At 41.1% G+C, this 13,918-nt stretch overlaps 1 protein-coding gene across 11 annotated transcripts in view; it reads right to left on the minus strand.

Annotated features, from left to right (window-relative positions):
• The window catches only part of TSC2 (TSC complex subunit 2), a 44,121-nt gene that overhangs the window by 11,705 nt on the left and 18,498 nt on the right, over positions 1-13,918 (minus strand). For 3 of the 11 annotated variants that reach the window (XR_005226973.1, XM_037910081.2, XM_043524059.1), the window contains exons 22-31: positions 13,212-13,401; positions 12,646-12,739; positions 12,200-12,302; positions 11,875-11,969; positions 9,568-9,699; positions 7,832-7,996; positions 5,928-6,080; positions 5,026-5,138; positions 4,084-4,281; positions 3,013-3,228 (exon numbers count right to left, since the gene is read on the minus strand). Coding sequence is in view for 10 of the 11 variants with exons in the window: in XM_037910081.2 (XP_037766009.1) it covers positions 3,013-3,228; positions 4,084-4,281; positions 5,026-5,138; positions 5,928-6,080; positions 7,832-7,996; positions 9,568-9,699; positions 11,875-11,969; positions 12,200-12,302; positions 12,646-12,739; positions 13,212-13,401 (1,459 nt within the window). In the remaining variant the exon portion in view is untranslated. The remainder of the gene's footprint in view (positions 1-3,012; positions 3,229-4,083; positions 4,282-5,025; positions 5,139-5,927; positions 6,081-7,831; positions 7,997-9,567; positions 9,700-11,874; positions 11,970-12,199; positions 12,303-12,645; positions 12,740-13,211; positions 13,402-13,918) is intronic. The other 8 variants (XM_037910083.2, XM_043524060.1, XM_037910085.2 and 5 more) reach the window with 5 other exon arrangements.

Below are 13,918 nucleotides of genomic sequence, written 5' to 3' on the forward strand. Positions count from 1 at the left end.
AGGCTAAGATTTGTTTTCCAAAGTAAAATAAAATAAAAAAATTTTTAGCACACGCGCACGCACACAAAAAATCAGCAAAAAAAAAAAAAAAAAAGTCACTAAAGCAGCTTTTCCTGGATTGATTTCAGCTCGCAGGACCAAAGTTATTTCAAGAAGCAATTAAGAGTTAGCATTGCACACACATACTGTCTAAAAACGTGCTGATCTGGTTAGCTGTCCAAGCCAGAACACACCTGCACATACTCTCTGGGGTTTTCACTTCCCTAGTTCTAACATTACTGCCAATTTTGCTGGGGTTTTTAAATAATTTGAATGTTCAGTAATTGCACTGTAGGGGGAAGTAGGATAATATGAGCAAAGCAGAGGACCATAGGAGAGTAATGTACTGCAACATCTGTGTGTCACTTTAATAGCATTGTGCCAATGCAGTAATCCACAGTTATGAATAACCAGCTATTCCACATAGGATTTTCCACTGAAGGAAGGTGGCATTTAATTCTCCTAATGAAGCACTGCAGACCAAATGCAATGCAACTGCTGTGTTTAGAGGTATCCATTTTGATTACCATCTACAGATCTGATATATTTAGGAAATAGATTATAGCCCCAAAGCAAGAGGAAGATTTTACACAGCTACTGAATTTACAGAAAGCTACAATTTGTTATATATTTCTCCTTGAAACAGATTTTGGTTTTTGTTTTTAAAAAAACCTTGTAACCAGCAATTATACTGTAGTTTCAAACTTAGACTTTCTAACCAGCTTCTCTTTTTCAGATTCTTTTCCCACGGCCAGTTTTGGTTGACTACTCAGCGCAATGAAAAGCACTGGGGTTTCACTTGTGTAGAGTTATATATGCAGCATTGCAGGAGCTACTCCTAGAAGGGGGAAGCTTCTGAATTAATAAACAGAATTACAAGATCTAACTTCAAAGTTAGGAAACTCAGATCTTTTATGATGTCACTCTATAGTCTAAATCTCATGAGCTATGACCTCACTCCACCCAAAAAAGTGTTGCATTAAAGTTACTCATGCTTGCAAATGTCGTATCTGGCTTGGACTTCTTCATGCTAGTCAAGATCCCATTCGTCGAAGGTAATGAGACCAGCAGGGACAAACAGGAAACATGGCAGGGTGATGAGGTATGAGGGAGACAGTTTCTATGAATCAGAGGTGTTCTTCTATGGCAATATTTTTTTCCTTAAAGAGATATATATACCTGCCCAGGATATGCTCCTGTGCAACTTTCCTTGACAACTGGACTGGTACATGGAAGAGAAAGAAGCCACTGCAAAGGGAAATCAAGTGAGCAGCTACATCAAAAGGAAGGAGAGACTATACGAAAAAATTAAAAAGCACAGAGTTTAATGTAACCAGGAGCCTATTTAAAAAATAAAATAAAAGTGAAGAACAAGCTGGGAAAGTCTCACTAGATGTAAAAAGGGAAAACTTAAGGGTCGAGGGTCTCATTGACACAAATAAAGAGGCATAAACACATTCAAACAATCAGACTCAGAAATTGTTCTCTGGGAGAAACGGAATTTCTGATTTGTTATTTTAAATCTACAAGAGGGGTCAACTTTACCAGAGTCCCAGCACAAGCAAGAAATGAGCCCAGACAGCCAGTTATTTTGCAGGGGTCATTTAAGTATTTAGGAGAATTTAAACAGCAGGATATGGATAAAGGTTCACACAGGGAGAGATTTAGCCTCTTTAAAAAGAATAATATACATTGGCATTACACTCTCAACACTTCTTAAATATAGGTCTTTGTGCCAATTGATTATGGTAAGTTTGTAGTAAGACATCAGCTGAACATGAATATGGCTGAAACAATTCACTGCACATTCAAAACTCTGTGTGAGTGGCAGTCAACAGGCGGGTCTCAAGTTGGCTGCTTTTAGCTTTTCCAAACTGATCAGGCAGCATTTGTCTATACGCCAGAACTTGCAGGAGTTCATAAAAATCAAAGAGCCTGCTGAAGTAGAGGAGTGTTTAAAAAAAAAAAAAAAAAATTCACCATTCAATTTTGCCTTCCAGTTTTAACTGCCTGGGTTTTTGCATGCACATGTTTTGAAAGAATAAAATCAGATCCCGCATAGGCAAGGTTTAATAGCGAAGCTGAACCTGGAAATAGGCACTTTTACTGGGCTCCCAGACAACCTGCACTATGGCTGACACCACCATACAGTCTTGTCTGCTGCTAACAGTGGGTCAGTCTCAGAGTTCTAAGCAGCACGTCCATGAGATTTACTCTGAACAAGGGTTAGCTTGAAATGCCAGCAGTCAGTCGACATTAGGAATCCCAATATTAATAACCCCCGGGGAGCTGTACCCGTGCTAGCAGCAGTGTAAAGCAGGCCCAAAGCCTCCTTGGTGCAGAGAAGTGGATGTTCAAAAAGCCTACCGCCCGAAAGTCAAATGAATAAAACACTCAGGACTCAAGACACAAGTCACCGCAGAGGCAAACACCCCTGCTATTAACGTGATGTGCGCTCTGCCACATCATCCTGAAGACCCTTGCGAAAGAGAGCAGCAATGACTCCTCAGAGGGAGGGTTTGTAGCAGGCCATTATCTTAGTAACCACTGCCCAATGGAAAAAATCTATGCAAGAGGTAATGAAAAACATGAATGCTGGAGAAGATCCATCCAGACACACGGACAAGCTTTGGCTCAACCTTAAAACAAGCAGTAGACCAAAAAATAGGCTCTGGTCAATTTCAGTCAGGACACATTTAGCTTGAGACCACTACAAAATAGCTCCCTTTTAGGAATAAGGGGTGCCTAAGGAAAGGGATTACCTCACTTCTAATATGCCATGGGAGATCAGGAACGGCTTACTTTACTGCATACTAAGCTCAGGAGGAGAGCTAAGCCCTCCCGATCATGACCTTATTTTCTACCTTGAACTACTAGATTTGCAGCAACTCACAGTCGAAGACTGCTGCAGTCTCACCACGTTTTATACAAGCGAGTGCCGGCTCTCTGGGACATGCTACATTCATCTCTCACCTGTATTGGAACGCTGCAGAAGAGATGGTTTGGATGTCCCGGTGGCCAAGCTGGAGGAAGGGACTGAGAGGGACTTGTACAAAGCCGTCTCTCTGTGCTCCTTAAATCGCTCTGCAGCCATGAGCGCGTTGGATAGCTCCTGCAGCGGCATGTTGTTTATATCTGACGAAAAGGGGCTGAGCGGGTTCTCCAGGCTCATTAACCAGCTTGTGTTACCTGGAAGGGAGGGGAACAGTCAGGAAAGTTAGATATTCTCTCCTTTTGGGGACAGAAAGTTCAAATAGCCGAACTCAGCAGCATCAACAGCCCTGGGACTTGCAGATAAAAGTTAGGCTGAGTAGTTCTAGGGTTTTCTTGACAGTTAGCAGCTGATTTGGTTAATTTCACATTTTAAAGGAGAATCAGTCCCCAGTGCCGCATGCTTCTCTCCTCCCCAAAACTCTTTAGTCCTGATGTTTTAGCTCAAAGCCGGCTCCCTAAAGGTTTTCAACTGCTGGAGTATTTTAATTAATCATAGAAGGCAATTTTAAATGATTCTGGCACAAGACAACTTCAAGCTGAAATATGCAAGTCTTGCTTCCACGTGGCTTCTGGAATGTATTGATGTCCAGGAATTTTGGGATTACCCTGGTTTTTTAACCTTCATACCTTCAACACCATTGCTACTCCTTCACAAACAGCAATCATGCACTAAGTAATTACTCCAGCAATGGGCCTTGTTCACACTTTGGAAATTAGATTTGTAAGAAGGAACGCAGCGGCGCTCAGAAATGGCAGTACCATAATGAATAGATAATTGAGTGCCAACACAATGCCCATACGCATCAGTGCAGCAGGATTTAGTTTACATAAGGATTTTAATCTTCTCACGGGAGCGTCTTAAAACTTTGCATCATTAAAAGGTGCAATTTCCAAAGACCTGGCTGACAAATTAAAGATTAAGAACAGAGAGGTTAAGCAGCATGGAAGAATTCCATTTACATTAATGACATGGATATTTTTTCTATATAATCCCAATTTCTTAGTAAGCCACAGCTCAGAAGCCCCTTTGTGCAGTTGGTTAAGGAGTACCTGTGGGCCTCCGGACTAATACTTCTGCCCAGCCCTGTGTCAGCAGTGGGACATATGCAGCCAGGTTTGTTTTTTCTTTCTGCAGAGGAGCATGGCCACCAGGAGTGGCCTTCTCTGTTCGAGGTGCAGAACCAGCAGGATTCCGTAACCCCTGGGGGGCTGAGCTGTCTAAAGCACCAACACGTAAGGCATGACCACCTGGCAAAACAAAAGACATGGAAGGTAAGAAAAGAGGAACCCAGGAGCTCAGTTTAGAGAGAGACAACCGGACTCAGTGCCAAGAAAACAGGTAATAAATAGACTCATAGACATTAAGGTCAGAAGGGACCATTAGGATCATCTAGTCTGACCTCCTGCACAATGCAGGCCACAGAATCTCACCCACCCACTCCTGCAATAAACCTCTCACCTATGTCTGAGCTATTGAAATCCTCAAATCATGGTTTAAAGACTTCAAGGTGAAGAGAATCCTCCAGCAAGTGACCCGTGCCCCACGCTGCAGAGGAAGGTGAAAAACTCTCAGGGCCTCCTCCAATCTGCCCTGGAGGAAAATTCCTTCCCAACCCCATAGTTCTGTGCACTTTGATAGCATCTTTGATCCCTATATCTCACATGAATGAACTGTACATTGTGCTGAAAACCTGGCAGAAGTATACATTGGACTCTTAAGCCAGGGGGATTGGCTACTAGAGATGGCTTTACTGCAGGTTTCACCATACAAACAACTGCTAAGACCAGCAGGCAGAAATCAACCATTCAGGAAGCCAGCATTCATTGCTGCTACTCATTCTAGTTCTTCATACTAAGTACTGGGTCCTGTGATCAGACCACTCTTTACTTTTTACATGGCCTAAGTTTAGGTCTGAGACTGGACACACAGATAAGACTTGCCCAATAATGGTTGCAAGTCTCCAAGGACAGAAACGTGCTAAGACTGCTTACCAGACATTGACCTGACTCTGTTGCGAGATCCTCTGCACACCTGCTGGCCAGCTTGAGATTCCAGCTTTGCTGGAGCTTCTTTAGTTTGTCTCACTTGCAAAACAGGGTCTGAACTAAGGCGGGGGAGGGAGGGGAAAAAGAAGGATAACTAGTAATGTATATTCCTGTTTTTGTGTCTTTTTGTAACTTAAAGTTTTGCCTAGAGGGATTCTCTATGTTTTGAATCTGATTACCCTGTAAAGTATTTACAATCCTGATGTTACAGAGGTGATTCTTTTACTTTTTCTTCAATTAAAATTCTTCTTCTAAGAACCTGATTGCTTTTTCACTGTTCTTAAGATCCAAGGGTTTGGGTCTGTGTTCACCTATGCAAATTGGTGAGGATTTTTACCAAGCCTTCCCCAGGAAAGGGGGTGTAGGGTTTGGGGAGGATTTTGGGGGGAAAGACGTTTCCAAGCGGGCTCTTTCCCGGTTATATATTTGTTAGACGCTTGGTGGTGGCAGCAATGAAGTCCAAGGGCAAAAGGTAAAATAGTTTGTGCCTTGGGGAAGTTTTAACCTAAGCTGGTAAAAATAAGCTTAGGGGGTTTTCATGCAGGTCCCCACATCTGTACCCTAGAGTTCAGAGTGGGGATGAAGTGAGCTGTAGCTCACGAAAGCTTATGCTCAGATAAATTTGTTAGTCTCTAAGGTGCCACAAGTCCTCCTTTTCTTTTTGTGAATACAGACTAACACAGCTGCTACTCTGAAACTAGTAACACAGTGGGTTATAATTCATACCAGACAAACAAATGTGATCATTCCTTTTATTTACAAAACAGTAACTTCAAATCAGTTCTAACACAATGGTTTTTAACTGGCTTCATTAGGGAAAAGAATGTTAAAATCAGAGTGACGGTTACCTTGACTCTGTACTGCTCTGGAGCTCTCCAGAGTCAAGGCCCAACAATGACCGTGTCCCTGTTCCAACACTAGTCGTGATAGTCACTAGCTTGTTACCAACCAGCCACGTCTTCGTCCTTCCCCCAGCCAAGAGGAACTCTCCCACAGGAGACCTAGAAATACAGTCTGGAGTGAATACAACTCACATATGTCGCCCAATACCAGCGATTCAGCCGGGAAGTTATTTTCTGCATTGGGGTTGAAAAAATTCCTGCTCTTTCTGCATTTATATGATGACATTTCTTGCAAGCTGCACCAAGGTAAAACTGGTAAAGCATAAAAATTCTCCATCAGGATGAAGGACACGCTGCCTCCAATATCAGTTACTTCTCTGGCTTCTAGACAGCATTGCAAATTTATTCCTGGCCTCGGTGCAGCTGATCCCTGCTGCACAACTCCTTCCAGGATACCAAATTAGACTAAAACTTCAGTGTTTCCAATTTGTGCAGCACCTTTCATCCTGAAGGATCCCCAAACACAACACACACAGACACACAGTCTCTGATGGGAAGGAATATAGTCATCTGGCAAACTGCATTACATTGTGGGAGGTGAGGAGGGTGAAATTTAGCCCACGTACTGGAAGCAAGCCTCTGGTCATAGGAAAAGTGCTTTAGGTGTCTTCAAAAACCACACAGAGCAGAAAGGTTGTTAAAGGTTTCATGCAAAAAGACTGAACGGTTTTCAATGTATCTACTCTGGAAAGGCTCAATGTTGAGGCAGTCCTGACAGGATTTGATCCACGGCAATAGGGCAGTTTTGTGTTGCCAAACTTCATGTTAAGTCAATGTGTTGGATCATATTAAAGAAGTTCTGTATTGAAATCACAAATGAGTTTGATTCCCCATACTTTAAATTCCAATGTATTACTAATTAAGAGGTCTCTTGGTTTTTGGTACTGTTTCTCTCCCTCTGTGTGTGAAACTTGCAAGCTGCTAATTGCGTTAGTACATTCTAAGACAGAGTCTGTTCTCAAAGCAATTCACACAGAGAGAGACTCAAAGCAATACTCTAACAACAGAAACAGCACCCAGAGACTCTCCGCCCTTTCGTTGTATTAACACTTGTGATTAAAATAGAGATAGAGGATGTATGTGGATGGATGCTTGGTGTGGATAATAACTGAATGATCAGGGAGGTGCCAGCCTAAGAATCCAGTGTCCATCGGCTGAAGAAGGCATCAAGTGGAAATAACTAGAGGACCCCCGGAGGGCAGACTGGAATCCACCCAATAGCCTTAAGAATGGGAGAACCAAAGAACAAGATAACATCTGGCAGCACAGAGCCATCAGGAATGTGCTATCTGTCAGCAACAGCGTGATGAAGCAATTCCCATAGACTGGCATAAGAAGAAACTCCTATAAAAATGGACTCTAGAAAGTGAGAACTTTGGGGGGTCTGATTCTGCAAACCAACTTCCAGGAGCATCAGATGAGCATCTGAAAAGGCCCTGCTCCCTCCTCATGTCCAGGCCACCTGGCCAGTGGCTTGGCATGAGCAACTCTAAGGCTGGTAACTATGATAACAACCTTGCAGAACGTATGTGTGTGTGTGAATGAATGAATGTGTGAATAAATATGAGATTGAATGGAATGTTATAACTATAACTAACTGCTTACTATGATTCTTTCTGTATTCACAATAAATGTGGTATTCTGCCTTTTCCCCTTTAATAAGATCCTGCTGGTTTTTAATTTATTGGTATAACAAATGAAGGTTTTAGCCAGAGGGGATGGGTTAAGCATATGAGACTTGCTGTGCTCATAAGAACCTGAAATTTGATCCAGCAATTTCCTGCTGATGAAGCGAGACGTACCTTTAGGCCAAAGAATAGCTAACACCATAACAAGTAACTGACTCCCACCTCTTGGGCACCGCAGTGAAATTTGAAAAGACGTATCGGGCCATCATATCCAGACAGGTCTCTGTGAGTTCCAAGTGGAGGTTTTTTAAGTTGTCATCAGCCTGAGCCATCGAATTCTCATCTGCAGAGCCCAGGCTTGAACTAGTGATGGATGTCTGTATCCTACTGAGAGAGGGAGTTTAGAGTGTGTCAAGTTACACTGCAAAACAGATACAGTACTGTCATCTGATCAGCACTAAGCCACGGAGCAATCTGCAATACATGCACATGCCACAATAGGTTTGACTACGTCCACACATATCAAACCCAGGGCACCTCAGAATCTTTCTCAAATCACCAAAATTATATAGTCATTGAAGATGACAGCTATGTCACCCCAGAACTGGCAGCTCATCTTGAGAAAAAAATGGAAGCATGGCTGACATTTGTGCAATTTGAGCAGGGTCAGCTTTAGGAGGGATGTGGTGCAGAACAGCAAGGCAAACAGTAGCGTTACATATATTGATTTTAAATTGCAGAAATAAAATTCAGAGTTATGTAAAATCTAGCTAAACCAGTGGCAAAATAATTGCACTTTGCACACAATTAGTACATTGATATAAAGCAATTATGTCTTCAAGTAATTGTATTTTAAGCAATGCAATTTTGAAACAATTGCAATAGCAGGCTGTGTTACAGAACTTGCTATAAGGAATGCCTCTAACACAGTCATTTGCAAAAAGATTTGGCTGCATATCAGATGGGTTTACATTATGCAGCAACTTCTTTGGTATTATTAGATAGTAATTATTTAAATGTTTTGTTACCTATAATTTAAATATAAATATAAGAGAACCATGTAATATACTGTAATAGACTAATAGGGACATTAGATTTTGAAGCGTCAAATGCATTTTTCACTATAGTTACTTCTACGCCCTTCCCCCCGAAACATGTTATCAAAAACAGAAAATATTTGCAATGCAATTCCAGTGACAGTACGATGCTTATTTCCTGTAGCCTAATAACATTCATTTTCAGACAAAGAAACTTCTAACCATCATATTCCTAGCCAGCAATTTAATATTCAAGGGACAAATTCAGAAACAGGAGAAAAGGATTTACAATTTTTAAAAGATGTGATATGGCCAAATCAAGAGCCAACGACCAAACTATTCTCTTTGGTCATGAAAACATTAACCTTTTTGTAAGGCCTGCCCTTCACTGCTTTGCCCCTTAGATACAATATCTTGGAGATAAATTAATGCATTGATGGTGAGTTGCTTTATATCAACAGACTTCTGTGTGCCTTTTTCCCAGCAATCATCGTATGAACCATTCTCTCCGACTTGCAGGGAAGGTTTGCACACAATCCTAGCAGAAAACTGCGACATTCGTGCTTCAAGTTGCCTTTGGAAGGCTGTAATTTAAAAGCCGTTTAACAAAGACTCAAACTTGCACAGAATGCAACCTTTTTATCCTTAATCTTTACTCTGCAATAAAAGAAGCTCTCGTGAATAGAGCACCACTAAATCGAAGCACAGGGCAATGTAACACCACCACAACCGGCATTGGTAAACCACAGGACCTCCATGAAGCTTTTCCAAAGCATATTTTGTAGACAGGACCCGATTTCTATTTTCTGAAGGTCATGCAAGCATCCCGCATGCAAGCCCACCCTGACCCCACCCACCCTTGCAGCAAAGTTTCCAAGTGCAAATTTGCTCTTGGATTCTCCCCCTTTAAAGAGCCACTACCTGCGGACCACATGTTCTGACACACTGATGCTGCGGGATCGGAAGGCATCAACTGCAGAGGGTTCTTTCAGCTCTTTCACTGGAGGAGAGTTATTCAAGCCTTGCCTTGCATTTTTGGCTATTCTTAAACTACTAGGTGAAGAAGCACCAAACCCCGAAAGAGGTGTAATTGCACAGGTCACAGGAAGGGAAGAAATCATTGTAGGGATGGAGGTTGAAAGGTCACAGGTCACAGGGTCAATATTGGGGAATCCCAGAGGGTGATGTAAAACAAAAAAAAATGTCAAAAAGGAAAAATTAAAACATAAAACCAGGCAGAGCTGAAAGCATAAAAATCACTTTTGAAAACAAGATTTTAACAAACACTACAAACAAATGAAATTAGTACGAACAAAAACTGATGTAAATGATAGTTGGAATACTACGCTGCACTGAGGAAGAGAAAATAGGTTTTCACTCGGATTTGGTATCAAGGTTTCTCCAGTCTGAAGAGCTGGGCTTGTTTCAACTTTCCATTCTGTTACTCTAACCAGGGGCTCTCCTGCATTATTATCACCGTTAAATAAGACTTGTATAGAGACTTTATCCTGAGATCTCAAAGTGCTTTTCAAACACTAAGCCTCAAAATATCTATTTGAGACAGGCCAGGGTCTTTGTTTTACCTCTCTGGAAACTGAGGCAGAGAGCTTAAGAGACTTGCCCAAGGTCTGAAAGTGAGCCAATGATTAAGCTAGAAACAGAACCCAGGTGCCTTGACTAACCAGTAATAGTTTCTCCTGCCTTGCTTGTGTGTAATTACAAGCATGAGGAATAAGGTTCTTTTCCCAAAAGGCTCTGGGACACTGGACACGAACTAAGCTTTCTAATTTGTCCTCAATGAAGTCAGACCCATGGACCTGATCCTGAAAACCCTTACTCAGAGAAACAGCATCACTGACTGGGACTTCTTCCATAAACAAGGGTTTGCAGAGGAGTCCATGTTGCTATCCAATTACAGTTTGCATCCCCTAAGAGAATTTTGCAGAACTAGCCACGCTGATCCAATTATGTTAACAAGAGCAACAGCCTTTCAGAATTAGTAGTATTCCAACCCAATGAAATTAAGTAGATTTTGGGAAAAAGACAGATTGGAAAAGGTGTCTATTCCAAATTTTAAAAAAGAAACAAGGAGATGAAGGATTAGAGAATATTAACTTGCAAACACAAGACAGGGTTTACAGCTATGGCATTAAGGTGAGGATGGTGTTTCTTTTTTACAAGATCCTTATTATACCTTGCAATTTAAAGGAGAGGCACTTTCCTCAGAGATTTCAATGTTACTATGGCCTCACTGTAGAGAAACGCTGAAGCAAGTTCAGTGAACCAACTCAAAGAGGAGTCCACTGGATAAGCCACCTTTGCAAAACACTGAGTGACTTCCAAACTACATCTTCCCTTCCCTCTCTGCAGATGGTACTTCAAAATATCAATGACTGCTTCCAATAACATTAATACTTGAATGGACTTCAGGGTTCTACCTGAATTGAAGTACTGATTTCAAAACACTCCTTCCTAGTGGGATCAGTCTGTGAAGATACTTTACAGTGAGTTGCTTGTTAGCTACACAGATTTTAAAAAGTGGACACTACCTCCTCTCCTCTTATGAAACTGAAATCTAGACTCTGCTGCCATATAGAAACTTTCCAGGACAGACTGGTTTGCCATTCTAGTTTTCTTTCCTTTCAGAAGGGATCAGAGATCCAGAACTCTCTTCTTCACAGAATTATAGAGCAGCAATAGGTCAGATTCTGGATCTACCAGAGTTTAAACTGGGCAAAAATAAAGTGGTGGCTCTCATAATCCACCCAACTGCTCCAGTTTGTACACACTGCTATTAAAATGATCCGCAGTGAAATCATTTAAGCATCCACTGTTAAACTATCATTAAAATGCAGAATTAACAAACCACGGAGATGAACAGAGCATGCATCCCTCTCACTATTTTTATAGCCAGCACTATGTTGATTCACATTCAGCTGACAGTATTATTTTTAGAATGTAAGCTTACATTCTGCAGAAGTGGATGGGGGCAACCAGTCATGTCTTAGTACAAATACATACCATTAGCCAGCCGCTCGTTCTGACTTCAGGTTTAAGAACAACTCAGACTGTGTCTTAATACAGAACATTTCGGTTATCAGAAAGATTACACAGAATCTTTAAGGACACAGATAGTTCTCTCCACAAAACACAGAAAAACATTTGGCATTTAAACAGCTCCTAATGAAGAGCTACCCATAGCCCCAACTGGAACGGAATACAATTTACCTTTTCGGCCTCTCATTCAGACTTGTACTGCGCGCCCTGAAACTGTCCTTCTCAGGGGTGTCATCAAATGAGAGGAGGACGTTTGACCGCAAGCCCTGCCAATTTGGACACACAGATAATGGTTCAAACCATTGGTATTTGCAGCCCACATGCCATGAGCCAATTCTCAAGAGCTACATTTGATTTTGAAATTCTAATGTATTAATAAGTACAGGTGAGTTATTTTGATGTAAAATAGAATCTCTGTAAATTGACATCAGTAATACCCACAGATTGCAGTTCTCAGAGCACCCTTTGTATTGCAAGATCCAGCATTAGCTGTTACCTTTGTAATGTAGGGAACAAAGTCTTTCCGGAAGGGCAGGCGACATCGGATGAACCACATAGCGATTACATGGTGTGCCAGGCAAACGATGTACTGGTTAAACCTGAACAGGGGAAGATTTCAATAGTTTAGTTGTGCAATCTGAACACATTTTCAGAAGAGATGCAGTTCAATTCTAATATCACAGAGATGTGGAAGAGAATACTACTGTAAGTTGAAGGGGGAAAGGAACCTAGAGTGCAATTAGCAACATGCACTATTTGTCTTGAAGCTAAATATGGCCCTCCCTCAGCAACAAGACCATATATAAAGGTATCACACACAATTTATGTTTCCTCTGTAGATCTTAAAGCACTTTACAAAGGTAAGTCAGTCTCATTTTCCCCAATTTACAGATAGGGAAAAGGAGAGAAAAACAACAACAAAAAAAAGATGCGTGAACTTACTTGGAGGGATTTGTATATGGCAGAGAGATGGCAAACACGCTAGCATACTGCTCAGCTGCAAAGTTCCTATAGAGGTGAGGCAGCCTGGCTAGAGCTGAAACAGGTCAATAAGAAAATCATTTGTGAAGTCTCGATGAGAGCACTTTTTTACTGACTCAGGATTGAGCTGAAGCATGCAACGTTTTCTAAACTACTTGGTGCCAACAGGAAAGCTAATGTGACATTACATTCTGTTAATATTATTGTGCAAGGAGTAAGTTACAAGGAGGGAAAGATAACCCCAGATTTTCCAGTTCTCCAATGTTTTTATATGTAAAGCATGTTTCTTTTTTCTCAATGCACACATGCATTAGGCTGAGCAGCTGGGTTACATGAGCAAGAGTAGACTAGATGTTAAGATTTTATGGCAGTTGCAGCATTGTTACCAGAAATACAGTGAACCCTAGAACAAGTTGTATTTGACCTTAAACTGAACCAAGATGATGATACTCATGCTAAATAATACAGTTAGCCTTTTCACAGCCACTGAAGAACATAGGTAAAACACAATTTCCACTGCAACTTACTTGAAAGAAATTCTAAGAGAGGTATTGCCATGTTTGCTGTAGCAGAAATGTGGGTTAACTTGACTATCAAGACTGGCAGTGCCTTTATGATGATGTCAGGCATCTCAACGCTGCATACGGATAAAGCCACAACGCACTGGTTTGCACAGCGATAAATTAAACCATGTTCCAGGCAATAAACCATTTCACGCTAGAAGAAGAGAACAGAATATGCTCAGTATAATAAAATAAGAACAGGATCCATCTGCCACTAACCTACAACAAATCTCTAGCATTTCTACATACTAAAATGCTAGTTGTGTGTTGGTAACTGCATTGCTAGGGCTAGCAGCTACAAGAATTTTTACCAAAAATGCACTAGCAATTAAAGACTACAATCTCAAGAGAAAAAAAAAGTCACAGGTGTTTGGCTCTAAATCTTAGACAAAACATTTGTCATCTTGAAGTTTTTGAAATAATCCATTTTAAGATAACAGTTTCTGACAGAATAAAAAGGGACAAAATGTTTAAGGCTTTTCTGCTCCCTTCTGATGGTTATCAGGATCTTTCAGACAGGGAGAAAGAACTGAATGACTATGCAGGGGATGGCAACAATAAAACTGATTATACAAAGTGCTATTAAATGCACAAAGCTCACAATGTGAATAGAGTTTTACTAACTTCTCTCAGTTACAGTCACCCTACATTACTTTTACTTACTGTGGGTA

This window comes from Chelonia mydas, chromosome 10 (assembly GCF_015237465.2).
Source record: "Chelonia mydas isolate rCheMyd1 chromosome 10, rCheMyd1.pri.v2, whole genome shotgun sequence".
NCBI lineage: Eukaryota > Metazoa > Chordata > Testudines > Cheloniidae > Chelonia > Chelonia mydas.